Raw genomic sequence first — 23938 nt, forward strand, 5'->3', positions numbered from 1 at the left:
ACTCAGGAAAGGGAGTAAGACGGGCTGAGTGACTGGGCTTCACCCCTTACAGCGTACACACACACTCAAGAAAGGGAGTAAGACGGGCTGAGTGACTGGGGCTTCACCCCTTAAAGCGTACACACACACTCAAGAAAGGGAGTAAGACGGGCTGAGTGACTGGGGATTCACCCCTTACAGTGTACACACACACTCAAGAAAGGGAGTAAGATGGGCTGAGCTGGGCTTCAGCTCTCACAGCTTACACACACACTCAGGAAAGGGAGTGAGAAAGCTGATTGACTGGGGCTTCACCCCTTACAGCGTACACACCCACTAAGGAAATGAGGTAAAACGGCATGAGTGACTGGGGCTTCTGCTCTTACAGCTTACATACACACACACTCAGGAAAGGGAGTAAGACAGCTGAGTGGCTGGGGCTTCACCCCTTACAGCGTATGCACCCACTCAGGAAATGGAGAAAGACGGGCTGAGTGACTGGGGCTTCAGCTCTTACAGCTTACACACACACACTCAGAAAAGGGAGTAAGACAGCCGAGTGGCTGGGCCTTCACCCCTTACAGCATACACTCCCACTCAGGAAATGGAGTAAGACGGGCTGAGTGACTGGGGCTTCTCCCCTTACACTGTACACACCCACTCAGGAAAGGGAGTAAGATGGGCTGAGTGTCTGGGGCTTCACACCTTACACCGTACACACTCACTCATGATATGGAGTAAGACGGGCTGAGTAACTGGGGCTTCACCCCTTACAGCGTACACACCCACTCAGGAAATGGATGAGTGGGAGGAAGTAAAGGGCCAGGGCTCCATCCTTACAGCTTACTCACACACTCAGGAAAGGTAGTGAGCAAGCAGGGCTGAGGTACTGGGGCTTCACCCCTTACAGCATACACACACACTCAGGAAAGGGATTAAGACGGGCTGAGTGACTGGGGCTTCACCCCTTAAAGCATACACACACACTCAAGAAAGGGAGTAAGACGGGCTGAGTGACTGGGGATTCACCCCTTACAGTGTACACACACACTCAAGAAAGGGAGTAAGATGGGCTGAGCTGGGCTTCAGCTCTCACAGCTTACACACACACTCAGGAAAGGGAGTGAGAAAGCTGATTGACTGGGGCTTCACCCCTTACAGCGTACACAACCACTCAGGAAATGAGGTAAGACGGGCTGAGTGACTGGGGCTTCAGCTCTTACAGCTTACACACACACACAAACTCAGGAAAGGGAGTAAGACAGCTGAGTGGCTGGGGCTTCACCCCTTACAGCGTATGCACCCACTCAGGAAATGGAGTTAGACGGGCTGAGTGACTGGGGCTTCACCCCTTACACTGTACACACCCACTCAGGAAAGGGAGTAAGACGGGCTGAGTGACTGGGCTTCACCCTCTACAGCGTACACACACACTCAAGAAAGGGAGTAAGACGGGCTGAGTGACTGGGGCTTCACCCCTTACAGCGTACACACCCACTCAGGAAATGGATGAGTGGGAGGAAGTAACGGCCAGGGCTCCATCCTTACAGCTTACACACACACACTCAAGAAAGGGAGTAAGATGGGCTGAGTGACTGGGGATTCACCCCTTACAGCGTATACACACACACTCAAGAAAGGGAGTAAGACGGGCTGAGTGACTGGGGCTTCACTCCTTACAGAGTACACACCCACTCAGGAAATGGATGAGTAGGAGGGGGTGTTGGGTCAGGGCTTCACCCCTTACAGCGTACACACCCACTCAGGAAATGGAGTAAGACGGGCTGAGTGACTGGGGCTTCACCCCTTACACCGTACACACCCACTCAGGAAAGGGAGTAAGACGGGCTGAGTGACTGGGGCGTCAGCTCTTACAGCTTACACACACACTCAGGAAAAGGAGTAAGACAGATTGAGTGACTGGGGCTTCACCCCTTACAACGTACACAGCCACTCAGGAAATGGAATAAGACGGGCTGAGTGACTGGGGCTTCACCCCTTACAGCGTACACACCCACTCAGGAAATGGATGAGTGGGAGGAAGTAAAGGGCCACGGCTCCATCCTTACAGCTTACTCACACACTCAGGAAAGGTAGTGAGCAAGCAGGGCTGGGGTACTGGGGCTTCACCCCTTAAAGCGTACACACACACTCAAGAAAGGGAGTAAGACGGGCTGAGTGACTGGGGATTCACCCCTTACAGTGTACACACACACTCAATAAAGGGAGTAAGATGGGTTGAGCTGGGCTTCAGCTCTCACAGCTTACACACACACTCAGGAAAGGGAGTGAGAAAGCTGATTGAATGGGGCTTCACCCCTAACAGCGTACACACCCACTCAGGAAATGAGGTAAAACGGGCTGAGTGACTGGGGCTTCAGCTCTTAGCGCTTACACACACACACACACACTCAGGAAAGGGAGTAATACAGCTGAGTGGCTGGGGCTTCACCCCTTACAGCGTATGCACCCACTCAGGAAATGGAGTTAGACGGGCTGAGTGACTGGGGCTTCACCCCTTACACTGTACACACCCACTCAGGAAAGGGAGTAAGACGGGCTGAGTGACTGGGCTTCACCCCTTACAGCGTACACACACACTCAAGAAAGGGAGTAAGACGGGCTGAGTGACTGGGGCTTCACCCTTTACACTGTACACACCCACTCAGGAAAGGGAGTAAAACGGGCTGAGTGACTGGGCTTCACCCCTTACAGCATACACACACACTCAAGAAAGGGTGTAAGACGGGCTGAGTGACTGGGGCTTCACCCCTTAAAGAGTACACACACACTCAAGAAAGGGAGTAAGACGGGCTGAGTGACTGGGGATTCACCCCTTACAGTGTACACACACACTCAAGAACGGGAGTAAGATGGGCTGAGCTGGGCTTCAGCTCTCACAGCTTACACACACACTCAGGAAAGGGAGTGAGAAAGCTGATTGACTGGGGCTTCACCCCTTACAGCGTACACACCCACTAAGGAAATGAGGTAAGACGGCATGAGTGACTGGGGCTTCAGCTCTTACAGCTTACATACACACACACTCAGGAAAGGGAGTAAGACAGCTGAGTGGCTGGGGCTTCACCCTTTACAGCGTATGCGCCCACTCAGGAAATGGAGAAAGACGGGCTGAGTGAATGGGGCTTCAGCTCTTACAGCTTACACATACACACTCAGAAAAGAGAGTAAGACAGCCGAGTGGCTGGGCCTTCACCCCTTACAGCATACACACCCACTCAGCAAATGGAGTAAGACGGGCTGAGTGACTGGGGCTTCACCCCTTACACTGTACACACCCACTCAGGAAAGGGAGTAAGACCGGCTGAGTGACTGTGGCTTCACCCCTTACAGCGTACACACACACTCAAGAAAGGGAGTAAGACGGGCTGAGTGACTGGGGCTTCACCCCTTACAGCGTACACACCCACTCAGGAAATGGATGAGTGGGAGGATGTAACGGACCAGGGCTCCATCCTTAGAGCTTACACACACAATCAAGAAAGGGAGTAAGATGGGCTGAGTGACTGGGGCTTCACCCCTTACAGCGTATACACACACACTCAAGAAAGGGAGTAAAACGGGCTGAGTGACTGGGGCTTCACTCCTTACAGCGTACACACCCACTCAGGAAATGGATGAGTGGGAGGAAGTAAAGGGCCAGGGCTCCATCCTTACAGCTTACTCACACACTCAGGAAAGGTAGTGAGCAAGCAGGGCTGGGGTACTGGGGCTTCACCCCTTACAGCATACACACACACTCAGGAAAGGGATTAAGACGGGCTGAGTGACTGGGGCTTCACCCCTTAAAGCGTACACACACACTCAAGAAAGGGAGTAAGATGGGCTGAGCTGGGCTTCAGCTCTCACAGCTTACACACACACTCAGGAAAGGGAGTGAGAAAGCTGATTGACTGGGGCTTCACCCCTTACAGCGTACACACCCACTCAGGAAATGAGGTAAGACAGGCTGAGTGACTGGGGCTTCAGCTCTTACAGCTTACACACACACACACACACTCAGGAAAGGGAGTAAGACAGCTGAGTGGCTGGGGCTTCACCCCTTACAGCGTATGCACCCACTCAGGAAATGGAGTTAGACGGGCTGAGTGACTGGGGCTTCACCCCTTACACTGTACACACCCACTCAGGAAAGGGAGTAAGACGGGCTGAGTGACTGGGCTTCACCCCTTACAGCGTACACACACACTCAAGAAAGGGAGTAAGATGGGCTGAGTGACTGGGGCTTCACCCCTTACAGCTTACACACCCACTCAGGAAATGGATGAGTGGGAGGAAGTAACGGCCAGGGCTCCATCCTTACAGCTTACACACACACACTCAAGAAAGGGAGTAAGATGGGCTGAGTGACTGGGGATTCACCCCTTACAGCGTATACACACACACTCAAGAAAGGGAGTAAGACGGGCTGAGTGACTGGGGCTTCACTCCTTACAGAGTACACACCCACTCAGGAAATGGATGAGTAGGAGGGGGTGTTGGGTCAGGGCTTCACCCCTTACAGCGTACACACCCACTCAGGAAATGGAGTAAGACGGGCTGAGTGACTGGGGCTTCACCCCTTACACCGTACACACCCACTCAGGAAATGGAGTAAGACAGGCTGAGTAACTGGGGCTTCCCCCTACAGCGTACACACCCACTCAGGAAATGGATGAGTGGGAGGAAGTAACGGGCCAGGGCTCCATCCTTACAGTTTACACACACACTCAAGAAAGGGAGTAAGACGGGCTGAGTGACTGGGGCGTCAGCTCTTACAGCTTACACACACACTCAGGAAAAGGAGTAAGACAGATTGAGTGACTGGGGCTTCACCCCTTACAACGTACACACCCACTCAGGAAATGGAATAAGACGGGCTGAGTGACTGGGGCTTCACCCCTTACAGCGTAGACACCCACTCAGGAAATGGATGAGTGGGAGGAAGTAACGGGCCAGGGCTCCATTCTTACAGCTTACACACAAACTCAAGAAAGGGAGTAACACGGGCTGAGTGACTGGAGCGTCAGCTCTTACAGCTTACACACACACTCAGGAAATGGATGAGTGGGGGGAAGTAACGGGCCAGGGCTCCATCCTTATAGCTTACACACACACTCAAGAAAGGGAGTAAGATGGGCTAAATGACTGGGGCGTCAGCTCTTACAGCTTACACAAACACTCAGTAAAGGGAGTAAGACAGACTGAGTGACTGGGGCTTCACCCCTTACAATGTACACACCCACTCAGGAAATGGATTAAGACAGGCTGAGTGACTGGGGCTTCACCCCTTACAGCGTACACACTCACTCAGGAAATGGATGAGTGGGAGGAAGTAAAGGGCCAGCGCTCCATCCTTACAGCTTACTCACACACTCAGGAAAGGGAGTGAGTAAGCAGGGCTGAGGTACTGGGGCTTCACCCCTTACAGCATACACACACACTCAGGAAAGGGAGTAAAACAGACTGAGTGACTGGGGCTTCACCCCTTAAAGTGTACACACACACTCAAGAAAGGCAGTAAGAAGGGCTGAGTGGCTGTGGCTTCACCCCTTACATCATACACACACACTTAAGAAAGGGAGTAAAATACGCTGAGCTGCGCTTCAGCTCTCACAGCTTACACACACACTCAGGAAAGGGAGTAAGAAAGCTGAGTGACTGGGGCTTCACCCCTTACAGCGTACACACCCACTCAGGAAATGGAGTAAGACGGGCTGAGTGACTGGGGCTTTACCCTTTACACTGTACACACCCACTCAGGAAAGGGAGTAAAACGGGCTGAGTGACTGGACTTCACCCCTTACAGCGTACACACACACTCAAGAAAGGGAGTAAGACGGGCTGAGTGACTGGGGCTTCACCCCTTACACTGTACACACCCACTCAGGAAAGGGAGTAAGACGGGCTGAGTGACTGGGGCTTCACCCCTTACAGCGTACACACACACTCAAGAAAGGGAGTAAGACGGGCTGAGTGACTGGGGCTTCACCCCTTACAGCGTACACACCCACTCAGGAAATGGATGAGTGTGAGGATGTAACGGACCAGGGCTCCATCCTTAGAGCTTACACACACACTCAAGAAAGGGAGTAAGATGGGCTGAGTGACTGGGGCTTCACCCCTTACAGCGTATACACACACACTCAAGAAAGGGAGTAAGACGGGCTGAGTGACTGTGGCTTCACTCCTTACAGTGTACACACCCACTCAGGAAATGGATGAGTAGGAGGGGGTGTTGGGTCGGGGCTTCCCCCCTTACAGCGTACACACCCACTCAGGAAATGGAGTAAGATGGGCTGAGTGTCTGGGGCTTCACCCCTTACACCGTACACAGTCACTCATGAAATGGAGTAAGACGGGCTGAGTAACTGGGGCTTCACCCCTTACAGCGTACACACCCACTCAGGAAATGGATGAGTGGGAGGAAGTAAAGGGCCAGGGCTCCATCCTTACAGCTTACTCACACACTCAGGAAAGGTAGTGAGCAAGCAGGGCTGGGGTACTGGGGCTTCACCCCTTACAGCATACACACACAATCAGGAAAGGGATTAAGATGGGCTGAGTGACTGGGGCTTCACCCTTTAAAGCGTACAAACACACTCAAGAAAGGGAGTAAGACGGGCTGAGTGACTGGGGATTCACCCCTTACAGTGTACACACACACTCAAGAAAGGGAGTAAGATGGGATGAGCTGGGCTTCAGCTCTCACAGGTTACACACACACTCAGGAAAGGGAGTGAGAAAGCTGATTGACTGGGGCTTCACCCCTTACAGCGTACACACCCACTCAGGAAATGAGGTAAGACGGGCTGAGTGACTGGGGCTTCAGCTCTTACAGCTTACACACACACACACACTCAGGAAAGGGAGTAAGACAGTTGAGTGGCTGGGGCTTCACTCCTTACAGCGTATGCACCCACTCAGGAAATGGAGAAAGACGGGCTGAGTGACTGGGGCTTCAGCTCTTACAGCTTACACACACACACTCAGAAAAGGGAGTAAGACAGCTGAGTGGCTGGGCCTTCACCCCTTACAGCATACACACCCACTCAGGAAATGGAGTAAGATGGGCAGAGTGACTGGGGCTTCACCCCTTACACTGTACACACCCACTCAGGAAAGGGAGTAAGACAGGCTGAGTGACTGGGGCTTCACCCCTTACAGCGTACACACACACTCAAGAAAGGGAGTAAGACGGGCTGAGTGACTGGGGCTTCACCCCTTACAGGGTACACACCCACTCAGGAAATGGATGAGTGGGAGGATGTAACGGACCAGGGCTCCATCCTTAGAGCTTACACACACACTCAAGAAAGGGAGTAAGATGGGCTGAGTGACTGGGGCTTCACCCCTTACAGCGTATACACACACACTCAAGAAAGGGAGTAAGATGGGCTGAGTGACTGGGGCTTCACCCCTTACAGCGTATACACACACACTCAAGAAAGGGAGTAAGACGGGCTGAGTGACTGGGGCTTCACTCCTTACAGCATACACACCCACTCAGGAAATGGATGAGTAGGAGGGGGTGTTGGGTCGGGGCTTCTCCCCTTACAGCGTACACACCCACTCAGGAAATGGAGTAAGATGGGCTGAGTGTCTGGGGCTTCACCCCTTACACCGTACACACTCACTCATGAAATGGAGTAAGACAGGCTGAGTAACTGGGGCTTCACCCCTTATAATGGATGAGTGGGAGGAAGTAAAGGGCCAGGGCTCCATCCTTACAGCTTACTCACACACTCAGGAAAGGTAGTGAGCAAGCAGGGCTGGGGTACTGGGGCTTCACCCCTTACAGCATACACACACACTCAGGAAAGGGATTAAGACGGGCTGAGTGACTGGGGCTTCACCCCTTAAAGCGTACACACACACTCAAGAAAGGGAGTAAGACGGGCTGAGTGACTGGGGATTCACCCCTTACAGTGTACACACACACTCAAGAAAGGGAGTAAGATGGGCTGAGCTGGGCTTCAGCTCTCACAGTTTACACACACACTCAGGAAAGGGAGTGAGAAAGCTGATTGACTGGGGCTTCACCCCTTACAGCGTACACACCCACTCAGGAAATGAGGTAAGACAGGCTGAGTGACTGGGGCTTCAGCTCTTACAGCTTACACACACACACACTCAGGAAAGGGAGTAAGACAGCTGAGTGGCTGGAGCTTCACCCCTTACAGCGTATACACCCACTCAGGAAATGGAGAAAGACGGGCTGAGTGACTGGGGCTTCAGCTCTTACAGCTTACACACACACACTCAGAAAAGGGAGTAAGACAGCTGAGTGGCTGGGCCTTCACCCCTTACAGCATACACACCCACTCAGGAAATGGAGTAAGACGGGCTGAGTGACTGGGGCTTCACCCCTTACTCTGTACACACCCACTCAGGAAAGGGAGTAAGACGGGCTGAGTGACTGGGGCTTCACCCCTTACAGCGTACACACACACTCAAGAAAGGGAGTAAGACGGGCTGAGTGACTGGGGCTTCACCCCTTACAGCGTACACACCCACTCAGGAAATGGATGAGTGGGAGGATGTAACGGACCAGGGCTCCATCCTTAGAGCTTACACACACACTCAAGAAAGGGAGTAAGATGGGCTGAGTGACTGGGGCTTCACCCCTTACAGTGTATACACACACACTCAAGAAAGGGAGTAAGATGGGCTGAGTGACTGGGGCTTCACCCCTTACAGCGTATACACACACACTCAAGTAAGGGAGTAAGACGGGCTGAGTGACTGGGGCTTCACTCCTTACAGCGTAGACACCCACTCAGGAAATGGATGAGTAGGAGGGGGTGTTGGGTCGGGGCTTCACCCCTTACAGCGTACACACCCACTCAGGAAATGGAGTAAGATGGGCTGAGTGTCTGGGGCTTCACCCCTTACACCGTACACACTCACTCATGAAATGGAGTAAGACGGGCTGAGTAACTGGGGCTTCACCCCTTACAGCGTACACACCCACTCAGGAAATGGATGAGTGGGAGGAAGTAACGGCCAGGGCTCCATCCTTACAGCTTACACACACACACCCAAGAAAGGGAGTAAGATGGGCTGAGTGACTGGGGATTCACCCCTTACAGCGTATACACACACACTCAAGAAAGGGAGTAAGACGGGCTGAGTGACTTGGGCTTCACTCCTTACAGAGTACACACCCACTCAGGAAATGGATGAGTAGGAGGGGGTGTTGGGTCAGGGCTTCACCCCTTACAGCGTACACACCCACTCAGGAAATGGAGTAAGACGGGCTGAGTGACTGGGGCTTCACCCCTTACACCGTACACACCCACTCAGGAAATGGAGTAAGACAGGCTGAGTAACTGGGGCTTCACCCCTTACAGTGTACACACCCACTCAGGAAATGGATGAGTGGGAGGAAGTAACGGGCCAGGGCTCCATCCTTACAGTTTACACACACAGTCAAGAAAGGGAGTAAGACGGGCTGAGTGACTGGGGCTTCACCCCTTACAGCGTAGACACCCACTCAGGAAATGGATGAGTGGGAGGAAGTAACGGGCCAGGGCTCCATTCTTACAGCTTACACACAAACTCAAGAAAGGGAGTAACACGGGCTGAGTGACTGGAGCGTCAGCTCTTACAGCTTACACACACACTCAGGAAATGGATGAGTGGGGGGAAGTAACGGGCCAGGGCTCCATCCTTATAGCTTACACACACACTCAAGAAAGGGAGTAAGATGGGCTAAATGACTGGGGCGTCAGCTCTTACAGCTTACACAAACACTCAGTAAAGGGAGTAAGACAGACTGAGTGACTGGGGCTTCACCCCTTACAATGTACACACCCACTCAGGAAATGGATTAAGACAGGCTGAGTGACTGGGGCTTCACCCCTTACAGCGTACACACTCACTCAGGAAATGGATGAGTGGGAGGAAGTAAAGGGCCAGCGCTCCATCCTTACAGCTTACTCACACACTCAGGAAAGGGAGTGAGTAAGCAGGGCTGAGGTACTGGGGCTTCACCCCTTACAGCATACACACACACTCAGGAAAGGGAGTAAAACAGACTGAGTGACTGGGGCTTCACCCCTTAAAGTGTACACACACACTCAAGAAAGGCAGTAAGAAGGGCTGAGTGGCTGTGGCTTCACCCCTTACATCATACACACACACTTAAGAAAGGGAGTAAAATACGCTGAGCTGCGCTTCAGCTCTCACAGCTTACACACACACTCAGGAAAGGGAGTAAGAAAGCTGAGTGACTGGGGCTTCACCCCTTACAGCGTACACACCCACTCAGGAAATGGAGTAAGACGGGCTGAGTGACTGGGGCTTTACCCTTTACACTGTACACACCCACTCAGGAAAGGGAGTAAAACGGGCTGAGTGACTGGGCTTCACCCCTTACAGCGTACACACACACTCAAGAAAGGGAGTAAGACGGGCTGAGTGACTGGGGCTTCACCCCTTACACTGTACACACCCACTCAGGAAAGGGAGTAAGACGGGCTGAGTGACTGGGGCTTCACCCCTTACAGCGTACACACACACTCAAGAAAGGGAGTAAGACGGGCTGAGTGACTGGGGCTTCACCCCTTACAGCGTACACACCCACTCAGGAAATGGATGAGTGTGAGGATGTAACGGACCAGGGCTCCATCCTTAGAGCTTACACACACACTCAAGAAAGGGAGTAAGATGGGCTGAGTGACTGGGGCTTCACCCCTTACAGCGTATACACACACACTCAAGAAAGGGAGTAAGACGGGCTGAGTGACTGTGGCTTCACTCCTTACAGTGTACACACCCACTCAGGAAATGCATGAGTAGGAGGGGGTGTTGGGTCGGGGCTTCCCCCCTTACAGCGTACACACCCACTCAGGAAATGGAGTAAGATGGGCTGAGTGTCTGGGGCTTCACCCCTTACACCGTACACAGTCACTCATGAAATGGAGTAAGACGGGCTGAGTAACTGGGGCTTCACCCCTTACAGCGTACACACCCACTCAGGAAATGGATGAGTGGGAGGAAGTAAAGGGCCAGGGCTCCATCCTTACAGCTTACTCACACACTCAGGAAAGGTAGTGAGCAAGCAGGGTTGGGGTACTGGGGCTTCACCCCTTACAGCATACACACACACTCAGGAAAGGGATTAAGATGGGCTGAGTGACTGGGGCTTCACCCTTTAAAGCGTACAAACACACTCAAGAAAGGGAGTAAGACGGGCTGAGTGACTGGGGATTCACCCCTTACAGTGTACACACACACTCAAGAAAGGGAGTAAGATGGGATGAGCTGGGCTTCAGCTCTCACAGGTTACACACACACTCAGGAAAGGGAGTGAGAAAGCTGATTGACTGGGGCTTCACCCCTTACAGCGTACACACCCACTCAGGAAATGAGGTAAGACGGGCTGAGTGACTGGGGCTTCAGCTCTTACAGCTTACACACACACACACACACTCAGGAAAGGGAGTAAGACAGTTGAGTGGCTGGGGCTTCACTCCTTACAGCGTATGCACCCACTCAGGAAATGGAGAAAGACGGGCTGAGTGACTGGGGCTTCAGCTCTTACAGCTTACACACACACACTCAGAAAAGGGAGTAAGACAGCTGAGTGGCTGGGCCTTCACCCCTTACAGCATACACACCCACTCAGGAAATGGAGTAAGACGGGCAGAGTGACTGGGGCTTCACCCCTTACACTGTACACACCCACTCAGGAAAGGGAGTAAGACAGGCTGAGTGACTGGGGCTTCACCCCTTACAGCGTACACACACACTCAAGAAAGGGAGTAAGACGGGCTGAGTGACTGGGGCTTCACCCCTTACAGGGTACACACCCACTCAGGAAATGGATGAGTGGGAGGATGTAACGGACCAGGGCTCCATCCTTAGAGCTTACACACACACTCAAGAAAGGGAGTAAGATGGGCTGAGTGACTGGGGCTTCACCCCTTACAGCGTATACACACACACTCAAGAAAGGGAGTAAGATGGGCTGAGTGACTGGGGCTTCACCCCTTACAGCGTATACACACACACTCAAGAAAGGGAGTAAGACGGGCTGAGTGACTGGGGCTTCACTCCTTACAGCATACACACCCACTCAGGAAATGGATGAGTAGGAGGGGGTGTTGGGTCGGGGCTTCTCCCCTTACAGCGTACACACCCACTCAGGAAATGGAGTAAGATGGGCTGAGTGTCTGGGGCTTCACCCCTTACACCGTACACACTCACTCATGAAATGGAGTAAGACAGGCTGAGTAACTGGGGCTTCACCCCTTATAATGGATGAGTGGGAGGAAGTAAAGGGCCAGGGCTCCATCCTTACAGCTTACTCACACACTCAGGAAAGGTAGTGAGCAAGCAGGGCTGGGGTACTGGGGCTTCACCCCTTACAGCATACACACACACTCAGGAAAGGGATTAAGACGGGCTGAGTGACTGGGGCTTCACCCCTTAAAGCGTACACACACACTCAAGAAAGGGAGTAAGACGGGCTGAGTGACTGGGGATTCACCCCTTACAGTGTACACACACACTCAAGAAAGGGAGTAAGATGGGCTGAGCTGGGCTTCAGCTCTCACAGTTTACACACACACTCAGGAAAGGGAGTGAGAAAGCTGATTGACTGGGGCTTCACCCCTTACAGCGTACACACCCACTCAGGAAATGAGGTAAGACAGGCTGAGTGACTGGGGCTTCAGCTCTTACAGCTTACACACATACACACTCAGGAAAGGGAGTAAGACAGCTGAGTGGCTGGAGCTTCACCCCTTACAGCGTATACACCCACTCAGGAAATGGAGAAAGACGGGCTGAGTGACTGGGGCTTCAGCTCTTACAGCTTACACACACACACTCAGAAAAGGGAGTAAGACAGCTGAGTGGCTGGGCCTTCACCCCTTACAGCATACACACCCACTCAGGAAATGGAGTAAGACGGGCTGAGTGACTGGGGCTTCACCCCTTACTCTGTACACACCCACTCAGGAAAGGGAGTAAGACGGGCTGAGTGACTGGGGCTTCACCCCTTACAGCGTACACACACACTCAAGAAAGGGAGTAAGACGGGCTGAGTGACTGGGGCTTCACCCCTTACAGCGTACACACCCACTCAGGAAATGGATGAGTGGGAGGATGTAACGGACCAGGGCTCCATCCTTAGAGCTTACACACACACTCAAGAAAGGGAGTAAGATGGGCTGAGTGACTGGGGCTTCACCCCTTACAGTGTATACACACACACTCAAGAAAGGGAGTAAGATGGGCTGAGTGACTGGGGCTTCACCCCTTACAGCGTATACACACACACTCAAGTAAGGGAGTAAGACGGGCTGAGTGACTGGGGCTTCACTCCTTACAGCGTAGACACCCACTCAGGAAATGGATGAGTAGGAGGGGGTGTTGGGTCGGGGCTTCACCCCTTACAGCGTACACACCCACTCAGGAAATGGAGTAAGATGGGCTGAGTGTCTGGGGCTTCACCCCTTACACCGTACACACTCACTCATGAAATGGAGTAAGACGGGCTGAGTAACTGGGGCTTCACCCCTTACAGCGTACACACCCACTCAGGAAATGGATGAGTGGGAGGAAGTAACGGCCAGGGCTCCATCCTTACAGCTTACACACACACACCCAAGAAAGGGAGTAAGATGGGCTGAGTGACTGGGGATTCACCCCTTACAGCGTATACACACACACTCAAGAAAGGGAGTAAGACGGGCTGAGTGACTGGGGCTTCACTCCTTACAGAGTACACACCCACTCAGGAAATGGATGAGTAGGAGGGGGTGTTGGGTCAGGGCTTCACCCCTTACAGCGTACACACCCACTCAGGAAATGGAGTAAGACGGGCTGAGTGACTGGGGCTTCACCCCTTACACCGTACACACCCACTCAGGAAATGGAGTAAGACAGGCTGAGTAACTGGGGCTTCACCCCTTACAGTGTACACACCCACTCAGGAAATGGATGAGTGGGAGGAAGTAACGGGCCAGGGCTCCATCCTTACAGTTTACACACACAGTCAAGAAAGGGAGTAAGACGGGCTGAGTGACTGGGGCGTCAGCTCTTACAGCTTACACACACACTCAGGAAAAGGAGTAAGACAGATTGAGTGACTGGGGCTTCACCCCTTACAACGTACACACCCACTCAGGAAATGGAATAAGACGGGCTGAGTGACTGGGGCTTCACCCCTTACAGCGTAGACACCCACTCAGGAAATGGATGAGTGGGAGGAAGTAACGGGCCAGGGCTCCATCCTTACAGCTTACACACAAACTCAAGAAAGGGAGTAACACGGGCTGAGTGACTGGAGCGTCAGCTCTTACAGCTTACACACACACTCAGGAAATGGATGAGTGGGGGGAAGTAACGGGCCAGGGCTCCATCCTTATAGCTTACACACACACTCAAGAAAGGGAGTAAGATGGGCTAAATGACTGGGGCGTCAGCTCTTACAGCTTACACACACACTCAGTAAAGGGAGTAAGACAGACTGAGTGACTGGGGCTTCACCCCTTACAATATACACACCCACTCAGGAAATGGATTAAGACAGGCTGAGTGACTGGGGCTTCACCCCTTACAGCGTACACACCCACTCAGGAAATGGATGAGTGGGAGGAAGTAAAGGGCCAGCGCTCCATCCTTACAGCTTACTCACACACTCAGGAAAGGGAGTGAGTAAGCAGGGCTGAGGTACTGGGGCTTCACCCCTTACAGCATACACACACACTCAGGAAAGGGAGTAAGACGGACTGAGTGACTGGGGCTTCACCCCTTAAAGTGTACACACACACTCAAGAAAGGCAGTAAGAAGGGCTGAGTGGCTGGGGCTTCACCCCTTACATCATACACACACACTCAAGAAAGGGAGTAAAATGGGCTGAGCTGCGCTTCAGCTCTCACAGCTTACACACACACTCAGGAAAGGGAGTAAGAAAGCTGAGTGACTGGGGCTTCACCCCTTACAGCGTACACACCCACTCAGGAAATGGAGAAAAACGGGCTGAGTGACTGGGGCTTCAGCTCTTACAGCTTACACACACACACTCAGAAAAGGGAGTAAGACAGCTGAGTGGCTGGGCCTTCACCCCTTACAGCATACACACACACTCACGAAATGGAGTAAGACGGGCTGAGTGACTGGGGCTTCACCCCTTACACTGTACACACCCACTCAGGAAAGGGAGTAAGACGGGCTGAGTGACTGGGGCTTCACCCCTTACAGCGTACACACACACTCAAGAAAGGGAGTAAGACGGGCTGAGTGACTGGGGCTTCACCCCTTACAGCGTACACACCCACTCAGGAAATGGATGAGTGGGAGGATGTAACGGACCAGGGCTCCATCCTTAGAGCTTACACACACACTCAAGAAAGGGAGTAAGATGGTCTGAGTGACTGGGGCTTCACCCCTTACAGCGTATACACACACACTCAAGAAAGGGAGTAAGACGGGCTGAGTGACTGTGGCTTCACTCCTTACAGTGTACACACCCACTCAGGAAATGGATGAGTAGGAGGGGGTGTTGGGTCGGGGCTTCACCCCTTACAGCGTACACACCCACTCAGGAAATGGAGTAAGATGGGCTGAGTGTCTGGGGCTTCACCCCTTACACCGTACACACTCACTCATGAAATGGAGTAAGACGGGCTGAGTAACTGGGACTTCACCCCTTACAGCGTACACACCCACTCAGGAAATGCATGAGTGGGAGAAGGTAAAGGGCCAGGGCTCCATCCTTACAGCTTACTCACACACTCAGGAAAGGTAGTGAGCAAGCAGGGCTGGGGTACTGGGGCTTCACCCCTTACAGCATACACACACACTCAGGAAAGGGATTAAGATGGGCTGAGTGACTGGGGCTGCACCCCTTAAAGCGTACAAACGCACTCAAGAAAGGGAGTAAGACGGGCTGAGTGACTGGGGATTCACCCCTTACAGTGTACACACACACAAGAAAGGGAGTAAGATGGGATGAGCTGGGCTTCAGATCTCACAGCTTACACACACACTCAGGAAAGGGAGTGAGAAAGCTGATTGACTGGGGCTTCACCCCTTACAGCGTACACACCCACTCAGGAAATGAGGTAAGACGGGCTGAGTGACTGGGGCTTCAGCTCTTACAGCTTACACACACACACACACTCAGGTAAGGGAGTAAGACAGCTGAGTGGCTGGGGCTTCACCCCTTACAGCGTAAGCACCCACTCAGGAAATGGAGAAAGACCGGCTGAGTGACTGGGGCTTCAGAACTTACAGCTTACACACACACACTCAGAAAAGGGAGTAAGACAGCTGAGTGGCTGGGCCTTCACCCCTTACAGCATACACACCCACTCAGGAAACGGAGTAAGACGGGCTGAGTGACTGGGGCTTCACCCCTTACACTGTACACACCCACTCAGGAAAGGTAGTAAGACGGGCTGAGTGACTGGGGCTTCACCCCTTACAGCGTACACACACACTCAAGAAAGGGAGTAAGACGGGCTGAGTGACTGGGGCTTCACCCCTTACAGCGTACACACCCACTCAGGAAATGGATGAGTGGGAGGATGTAACGGACCAGGGCTCCATCCTTAGAGCTTACACACACACTCAAGAAAGGGAGTAAGATGGGCTGAGTGACTGGGGCTTCACCCCTTACAGCGTATACACACACACTCAAGAAAGGGAGTAAGATGGGCTGAGTGACTGGGGCTTCACCCCTTACAGCGTACACACCCACTCAGGAAATGGATGAGTGGGAGGATGTAACGGACCAGGGCTCCATCCTTAGAGCTTACACACACACTCAAGAAAGGGAGTAAGATGGTCTGAGTGACTGGGGCTTCACCCCTTACAGCGTATACACACACACTCAAGAAAGGGAGTAAGACGGGCTGAGTGACTGTGGCTTCAGTCCTTACAGTGTACACACCCACTCAGGAAATGGATGAGTAGGAGGGGGTGTTGGTTCGGGGCTTCACCCCTTACAGCGTACACACCCACTCAGGAAATGGAGTAAGATGGGCTGAGTGTCTGGGGCTTCACCCCTTACACCGTACACACTCACTCATGAAATGGAGTAAGACGGGCTGAGTAACTGGGACTTCACCCCTTACTGCGTACACACCCACTCAGGAAATGCATGAGTGGGAGAAGGTAAAGGGCCAGGGCTCCATCCTTACAGCTTACTCACACACTCAGGAAAGGTAGTGAGCAAGCAGGGCTGGGGTACTGGGGCTTCACCCCTTACAGCATACACACACACTCAGGAAAGGGATTAAGATGGGCTGAGTGACTGGGGCTGCACCCCTTAAAGCGTACAAACGCACTCAAGAAAGGGAGTAAGACGGGCTGAGTGACTGGGGATTCACCCCTTACAGTGTACACACACACAAGAAAGGGAGTAAGATGGGATGAGCTGGGCTTCAGATCTCACAGCTTACACACACACTCAGGAAAGGGAGTGAGAAAGCTGATTGACTGGGGCTTCACCCCTTACAGCGTACACACCCACTCAGGAAATGAGGTAAGACGGGCTGAGTGACTGGGGCTTCAGCTCTTACAGCTTACACACACACACACACTCAGGTAAGGGAGTAAGACAGCTGAGTGGCTGGGGCTTCACCCCTTACAGCGTAAGCACCCACTCAGGAAATGGAGAAAGACCGGCTGAGTGACTGGGGCTTCAGAACTTACAGCTTACACACACACACTCAGAAAAGGGAGTAAGACAGCTGAGTGGCTGGGCCTTCACCCCTTACAGCATACACACCCACTCAGGAAACGGAGTAAGACGGGCTGAGTGACTGGGGCTTCACCCCTTACACTGTACACACCCACTCAGGAAAGGTAGTAAGACGGGCTGAGTGACTGGGGCTTCACCCCTTACAGCGTACACACACACTCAAGAAAGGGAGTAAGACGGGCTGAGTGACTGGGGCTTCACCCCTTACAGCGTACACACCCACTCAGGAAATGGATGAGTGGGAGGATGTAACGGACCAGGGCTCCATCCTTAGAGCTTACACACACACTCAAGAAAGGGAGTAAGATGGGCTGAGTGACTGGGGCTTCACCCCTTACAGCGTATACACACACACTCAAGAAAGGGAGTAAGATGGGCTGAGTGACTGGGGCTTCACCCCTTACAGCGTATACACACACACTCAAGAAAGGGAGTAGGACGGGCTGAGTGACTGGGGCTTCACTCCTTACAGCATACACACCCACTCAGGAAATGGATGAGTAGGAGGGGGTGTTGGGTCGGGGCTTCACCCCTTACAGCGTACACACCCACTCAGGAAATGGAGTAAGATGGGCTGAGTGTCTGGGGCTTCACCCCTTACACCGTACACACTCACTCATGAAATGGAGTAAGACAGGCTGAGTAACTGGGGCTTCACCCCTTATAATGGATGAGTGGGAGGAAGTAAAGGGCCAGGGCTCCATCCTTACAGCTTACTCACACACTCAGGAAAGGTAGTGAGCAAGCAGGGCTGGGGTACTGGGGCTTCACCCCTTACAGCATACACACACACTCAGGAAAGGGATTAAGACGGGCTGAGTGACTGGGGCTTCACCCCTTAAAGCGTACACACACACTCAAGAAAGGGAGTAAGACGGGCTGAGTGACTGGGGATTCACCCCTTACAGTGTACACACACACTCAAGAAAGGGAGTAAGATGGGCTGAGCTGGGCTTCAGCTCTCACAGCTTACACACACACTCAGGAAAGGGAGTGCGAAAGCTGATTGACTGGGGCTTCACCCCTTACAGCGTACACACCCACTCAGGAAATGAGGTAAGACGGGCTGAGTGACTGGGGCTTCAGCTCTTACAGCTTACACACACACACACTCAGGAAAGGGAGTAAGACAGCTGAGTGGCTGGGGCTTCACCCCTTACAGCGTATGCACCCACTCAGGAAATGGAGAAAGACGGGCTGAGTGACTTGGGCTTCAGCTCTTACAGCTTACACACACACACTCAGAAAAGGGAGTAAGACAGCTGAGTGGCTGGGCCTTCACCCCTTACAGCATACACACCCACTCAGGAAATGGAGTAAGACGGGCTGAGTGACTGGGGCTTCACCCCTTACACTGTACACACCCACTCAGGAAAGGGAGTAAGACGGGCTGAGTGACTGGGGCTTCACCCCTTACAGCGTACACACACACTCAAGAAAGGGAGTAAGACGGGCTGAGTGACTGGGGCTTCACCCCTTACAGCGTACACACCCACTCAGGAAATGGATGAGTGGGAGGATGTAACGGACCAGGGCTCCATCCTTAGAGCTTACACACACACTCAAGAAAGGGAGTAAGATGGGCTGAGTGACTGGGGCTTCACCCCTTACAGTGTATACACACACACTCAAGAAAGGGAGTAAGATGGGCTGAGTGACTGGGGCTTCACCCCTTACAGCGTATACACACACACTCAAGTAAGGGAGTAAGACGGGCTGAGTGACTGGGGCTTCACTCCTTACAGCGTAGACACCCACTCAGGAAATGGATGAGTGGGAGGAAGTAAAGGGCCAGGGCTCCATCCTTACAGCTTACTCACACACTCAGGAAAGGTAGTGAGCAAGCAGGGCTGGGGTAATGGGGCTTCACCCCTTACAGCATACACACACACTCAGGAAAGGGATTAAGACGGGCTGAGTGACTGGGGCTTCACCCCTTAAAGCATACACACACACTCAGGAAATGGAGTAAGATGGGCTGAGTGCCTGGGGCTTCACCCCTTACACCGTACACACTCACTCATGAAATGGAGTAAGACGGGCTGAGTAACTGGGGCTTCACCCCTTACAGCGTACACACCCACTCAGGAAATGGATGAGTGGGAGGAAGTAAAGGGCCAGGGCTCCATCCTTACAGCTTACTCACACACTCAGGAAAGGTAGTGAGCAAGCAGGGCTGGGGTACTGGGGCTTCACCCCTTACAGCATACACACACACTCAGGAAAGGGATTAAGACGGGCTGAGTGTCTGGGGCTTCACCCCTTACACCGTACACACTCACCCATGAAATGGAGTAAGACGGGCTGAGTAACTGGGGCTTCACCCCTTACAGCGTACACACCCACTCAGGAAATGGATGAGTGGGAGGAAGTAAAGGGCCAGGGCTCCATCCTTACAGCTTACTCACACACTCAGGAAAGGTAGTGAGCAAGCAGGGCTGGGGTACTGGGGCTTCACCCCTTACAGCATACACACACACTCGGGAAAGGGATTAAGACGGGCTGAGTGACTGGGGCTTCACCCCTTAAAGCGTACACACACACTCAAGAAAGGGAGTAAGACGGGCTGAGTGACTGGGGATTCACCCCTTACAGTGTACACACACACTCAAGAAAGGGAGTAAGATGGGCTGAGCTGGGCTTCAGCACTCACAGCTTGAACACACACTCAGGAAAGGGAGTGAGAAAGCTGATTGACTGGGGCTTCACCCCTTACAGCGTACACACCCACTCAGGAAATGGAGAAAGACGGGCTGAGTGACTGGGGCTTCAGCTCTTACAGCTTACACACACACACTCAGGAAAGGGAGTGAGAAAGCTGATTGACTGGGGCTTCACCCCTTACAGCGTACACTACCCACTCAGGAAATGAGGTAAGATGGGCTGAGTGACTGGGGCTTCAGCTCTTACAGCTTACACACACACACTCAGAAAAGGGAGTAAGACAGCTGAGTGGCTGGGCCTTCACCCCTTACAGCATACACACCCACTCAGGAAATGGAGTAAAACGGGCTGAGTGACTGGGGCTTCACCCCTTACAGTGTACACACCCACTCAGGAAAGGGAGTAAGACGGGCTGAGTGACTGGGGCTTCACCCCTTACAGCGTACACACACACTCAAGAAAGGGAGTAAGATGGGCTGAGCTGGGCTTCAGCTCTCACAGCTTACACACACACTCAGGAAAGGGAGTGAGAAAGCTGATTGACTGGGGCTTCACCCCTTACAGCGTACACACCCACTCAGGAAATGAGGTAAGACGGGCTGAGTGACTGGGGCTTCAGCTCTTACAGCTTACACACACACACACTCAAGAAAGGGAGTAAGACAGCTGAGTGGCTGGGGCTTCACCCCTTACAGCGTACACACCCACTCAGGAAATGGAGAAAGACGGGCTGAGTGACTGGGGCTTCAGCTCTTACAGCTTACACACACACACTCAGAAAAGGGAGTAAGACAGCTGAGTGGCTTGGCCTTCACCCCTTACAGCATACACACCCACTCAGGAAATGGAGTAAGACGGGCTGAGTGACTGGGGCTTCACCCCTTACAGCGTACACACCCACTCAGGAAATGGATGAGTGGGAGGATGTAACGGACCAGGGCTCCATCCTTAGAGTTTACACACACACTCAAGAAAGGGAGTAAGATGGGCTGAGTGACTGGGGCTTCACCCCTTACAGCATATACACAAACACTCAAGAAAGGGAGTAAGATGGGCTGAGTGACTGGAGCTTCACTCCTTACAGCGTACACACCCACTCAGGAAATGGATGAGTATGAGGGGGTGTTGGGTCGGGGCTTCACCCCTTACAGCGTACACACCCACTCAGGAAATGGAGTAAGATGGGCTGAGTGTCTGGGGCTTCACCCCTTACACCGTACACACTCACTCATGAAATGGAGTAAGACCGGCTGAGTAACTGGGGCTTCACTCCTTACAGCGTACACACCCACTCAGGAAATGGATGAGTGGGAGGAAGTAAAGGGCCAAGGCTCCATCCTTACAGCTTACTCACACACTCAGGAAAGGTAGTGAGCAAGCAGGGCTGGGGTACTGGGGATTCACCCCTTACATCATACACACACACTCAGGAAAGGGATTAAGACGGGCCGAGTGACTGGGGCTTCACCCCTTAAAGCGTACACACACACTCAAGAAAGGGAGTAAGACGGGCTGAGTGACTGGGGATTCACCCCTTACAGTGTACACACACACTCAAGAAAGGGAGTAAGATGGGCTGAGCTGGGCTTCAGCTCTCACAGCTTACACACACACTCAGGAAAGGGAGTGAGAAAGCTGATTGACTGGGGCTTCACCCCTTACAGCGTACACACCCACTCAGGAAATGAGGTAAGACGGGCTGAGTGACTGGGGCTTCAGCTCTTACAGCTTACACACACACACACTCAGGAAATGGAGTAAGACAGCTGAGTGGCTGGGGCTTCACCCCTTACAGCGTATGCACCCACTCAGGAAATGGAGTAAGACGGGCTGAGTAACTGGGGCTTCACCCCTTACACTGTACACACCCACTCAGGAAAGGGAGTAAGACGGGCTGAGTGACTGGGGCTTCACCCCTTACAGCGTACACACACACTCAAGAAAGGGAGTAAGACGGGCTGAGTGACTGGGGCTTCACCCCTTACAGCGTACACACCCACTCAGGAAATGGATGAGTGGGAGGATGTAACGGACCAGGGCTCCATCCTTAGAGCTTACACACACACTCAAGAAAGGGAGTAAGATGGGCTGAGTGACTGGGGCTTCACCCCTTACAGCGTATACACACATACTCAAGAAAGGGAGTAAGACGGGCTGAGTGACTGGGGCTTCACTCCTTACAGCGTACACACCCACTCAGGAAATGGATGAGTAGGAGGGGGTGTTGGGTCGGGGCTTCACCCCTTACAGCGTACACACCCACTCAGGAAATGGAGTAAGATGGCCTGAGTTACATGTGGCTTCACCCCTTACACCATACACACTCACTCATGAAATGGAGTAAGACGGGCTGAGTGACTGGGGCTTCACCACTTACACCATACACATCCACTCAGGAAATGGAGTAAGACAGACTGAGTGACTGGGGCTTCACCCCTTACAGCGTACACACCCATTCAGGAAATGGATGAGTAGGAGGGGGTGTTGGGCCGGGGCTTCACCGAATACAGCGTACACACCCACTCAGGAAATGGAGTAAGACAGGCTGAGTGACTGGGGCTTCACCCCTTACACCGTACACACCCACTCAGGAAATGGAGTAAGACAGGCTGAGTAACTGGGGCTTCACCCCTTACAGCGTACACACCCACGCAGGAAATGGATGAGTGGGAGGAAGTAACGGGCCAGGGCTCCATCCTTACAGCTTACTCACACACTCAGGAAATGGAGGCAATGGGAAGTGGCGAGGGGCCGGGACTTCATGTCTCACAGCTTACACACACTGGCTGAGGGAAAAAAGGGGCGGGAGGGTAGGATTGAGAGCAAAGCTGGGCCCCTGACTCGGGATTGAAACCCTTTGTGGAATCTCGGAATCTCTCTTGTAAAGTGTACCACTCGTATCTGACCCCAGATGCATCGGACCTCCCGGTGCATCTGACCCCCCAGTGCTCACCTGCTGACAGTTCTCTTTGGCCCTCTGGCAGAGTCTTGCATCACAGAAGACGAACACTTGGGAGAAACCTTGGAAAGCAAATGCTTCTGAACTGAAGAGGACTTGCAGATTGACACCATTCTCCTTCACTTGGGTGATCACGCCCTTATCCGCTGAGCAGCTGAGATAAGAAGGATAACAGCCATTACTGGAGGCACTTTCACCAGGTAATCCCATTACATTTACAGGATCCATGGGCTTTTCTCTTGGGCCTCGGAAGATCACAACATTTTCAGTGACTCAAGTCTTTGCTCCTGGGTCCCACAGCCCTGAGCATCAGTGCCTCTAGGCTTTGCTTCTGGGGCTACGAGCCCTGAACCCTTGAAGCCCCAGAGCCTCAAAGACCTTTAGTGGACATCCAGGCAGTGCTTCTGCAATGTACACCCCGAGTCCCAATGTTCTCTTCTCTTTGAACTGAGATACTGGACCTTCAAAGCTCTCAGATGCAATACTGCTGGGATTAGGAACACTTAGCGCGTGAGCCCACCAGGCTATGCTTCCTGGATTCAGATCCCCAAATGTTCCGAAAGTCTCCAAGCACAGCTCCTTGGACTCAGACCCTAAACCTTAGAGTCCGGTG

The 23938-nt window shown here is 52.9% G+C and overlaps 1 protein-coding gene across 4 annotated transcripts in view; it reads right to left on the bottom strand.

The window, feature by feature from the left end:
* Positions 1–23938, bottom strand: part of LOC138503214 (pancreatic secretory granule membrane major glycoprotein GP2-like) — a 233365-nt gene that overhangs the window by 107435 nt on the left and 101992 nt on the right. For 2 of the 4 annotated variants that reach the window (XM_069622799.1, XM_069622800.1), the window contains exon 8: positions 23320–23479. The exons of the other annotated variants lie outside the window; for them this stretch is intronic. In XM_069622799.1, the coding sequence (XP_069478900.1) occupies positions 23320–23479 (160 nt within the window). The remainder of the gene's footprint in view (positions 1–23319; positions 23480–23938) is intronic. 4 annotated transcript variants of the gene reach the window in all.

This window comes from Ambystoma mexicanum, chromosome 11, assembly GCF_040938575.1.
Source record: "Ambystoma mexicanum isolate Mex_15411 chromosome 11, UKY_AmexF1_1, whole genome shotgun sequence".
Lineage (NCBI taxonomy): Eukaryota > Metazoa > Chordata > Amphibia > Caudata > Ambystomatidae > Ambystoma > Ambystoma mexicanum.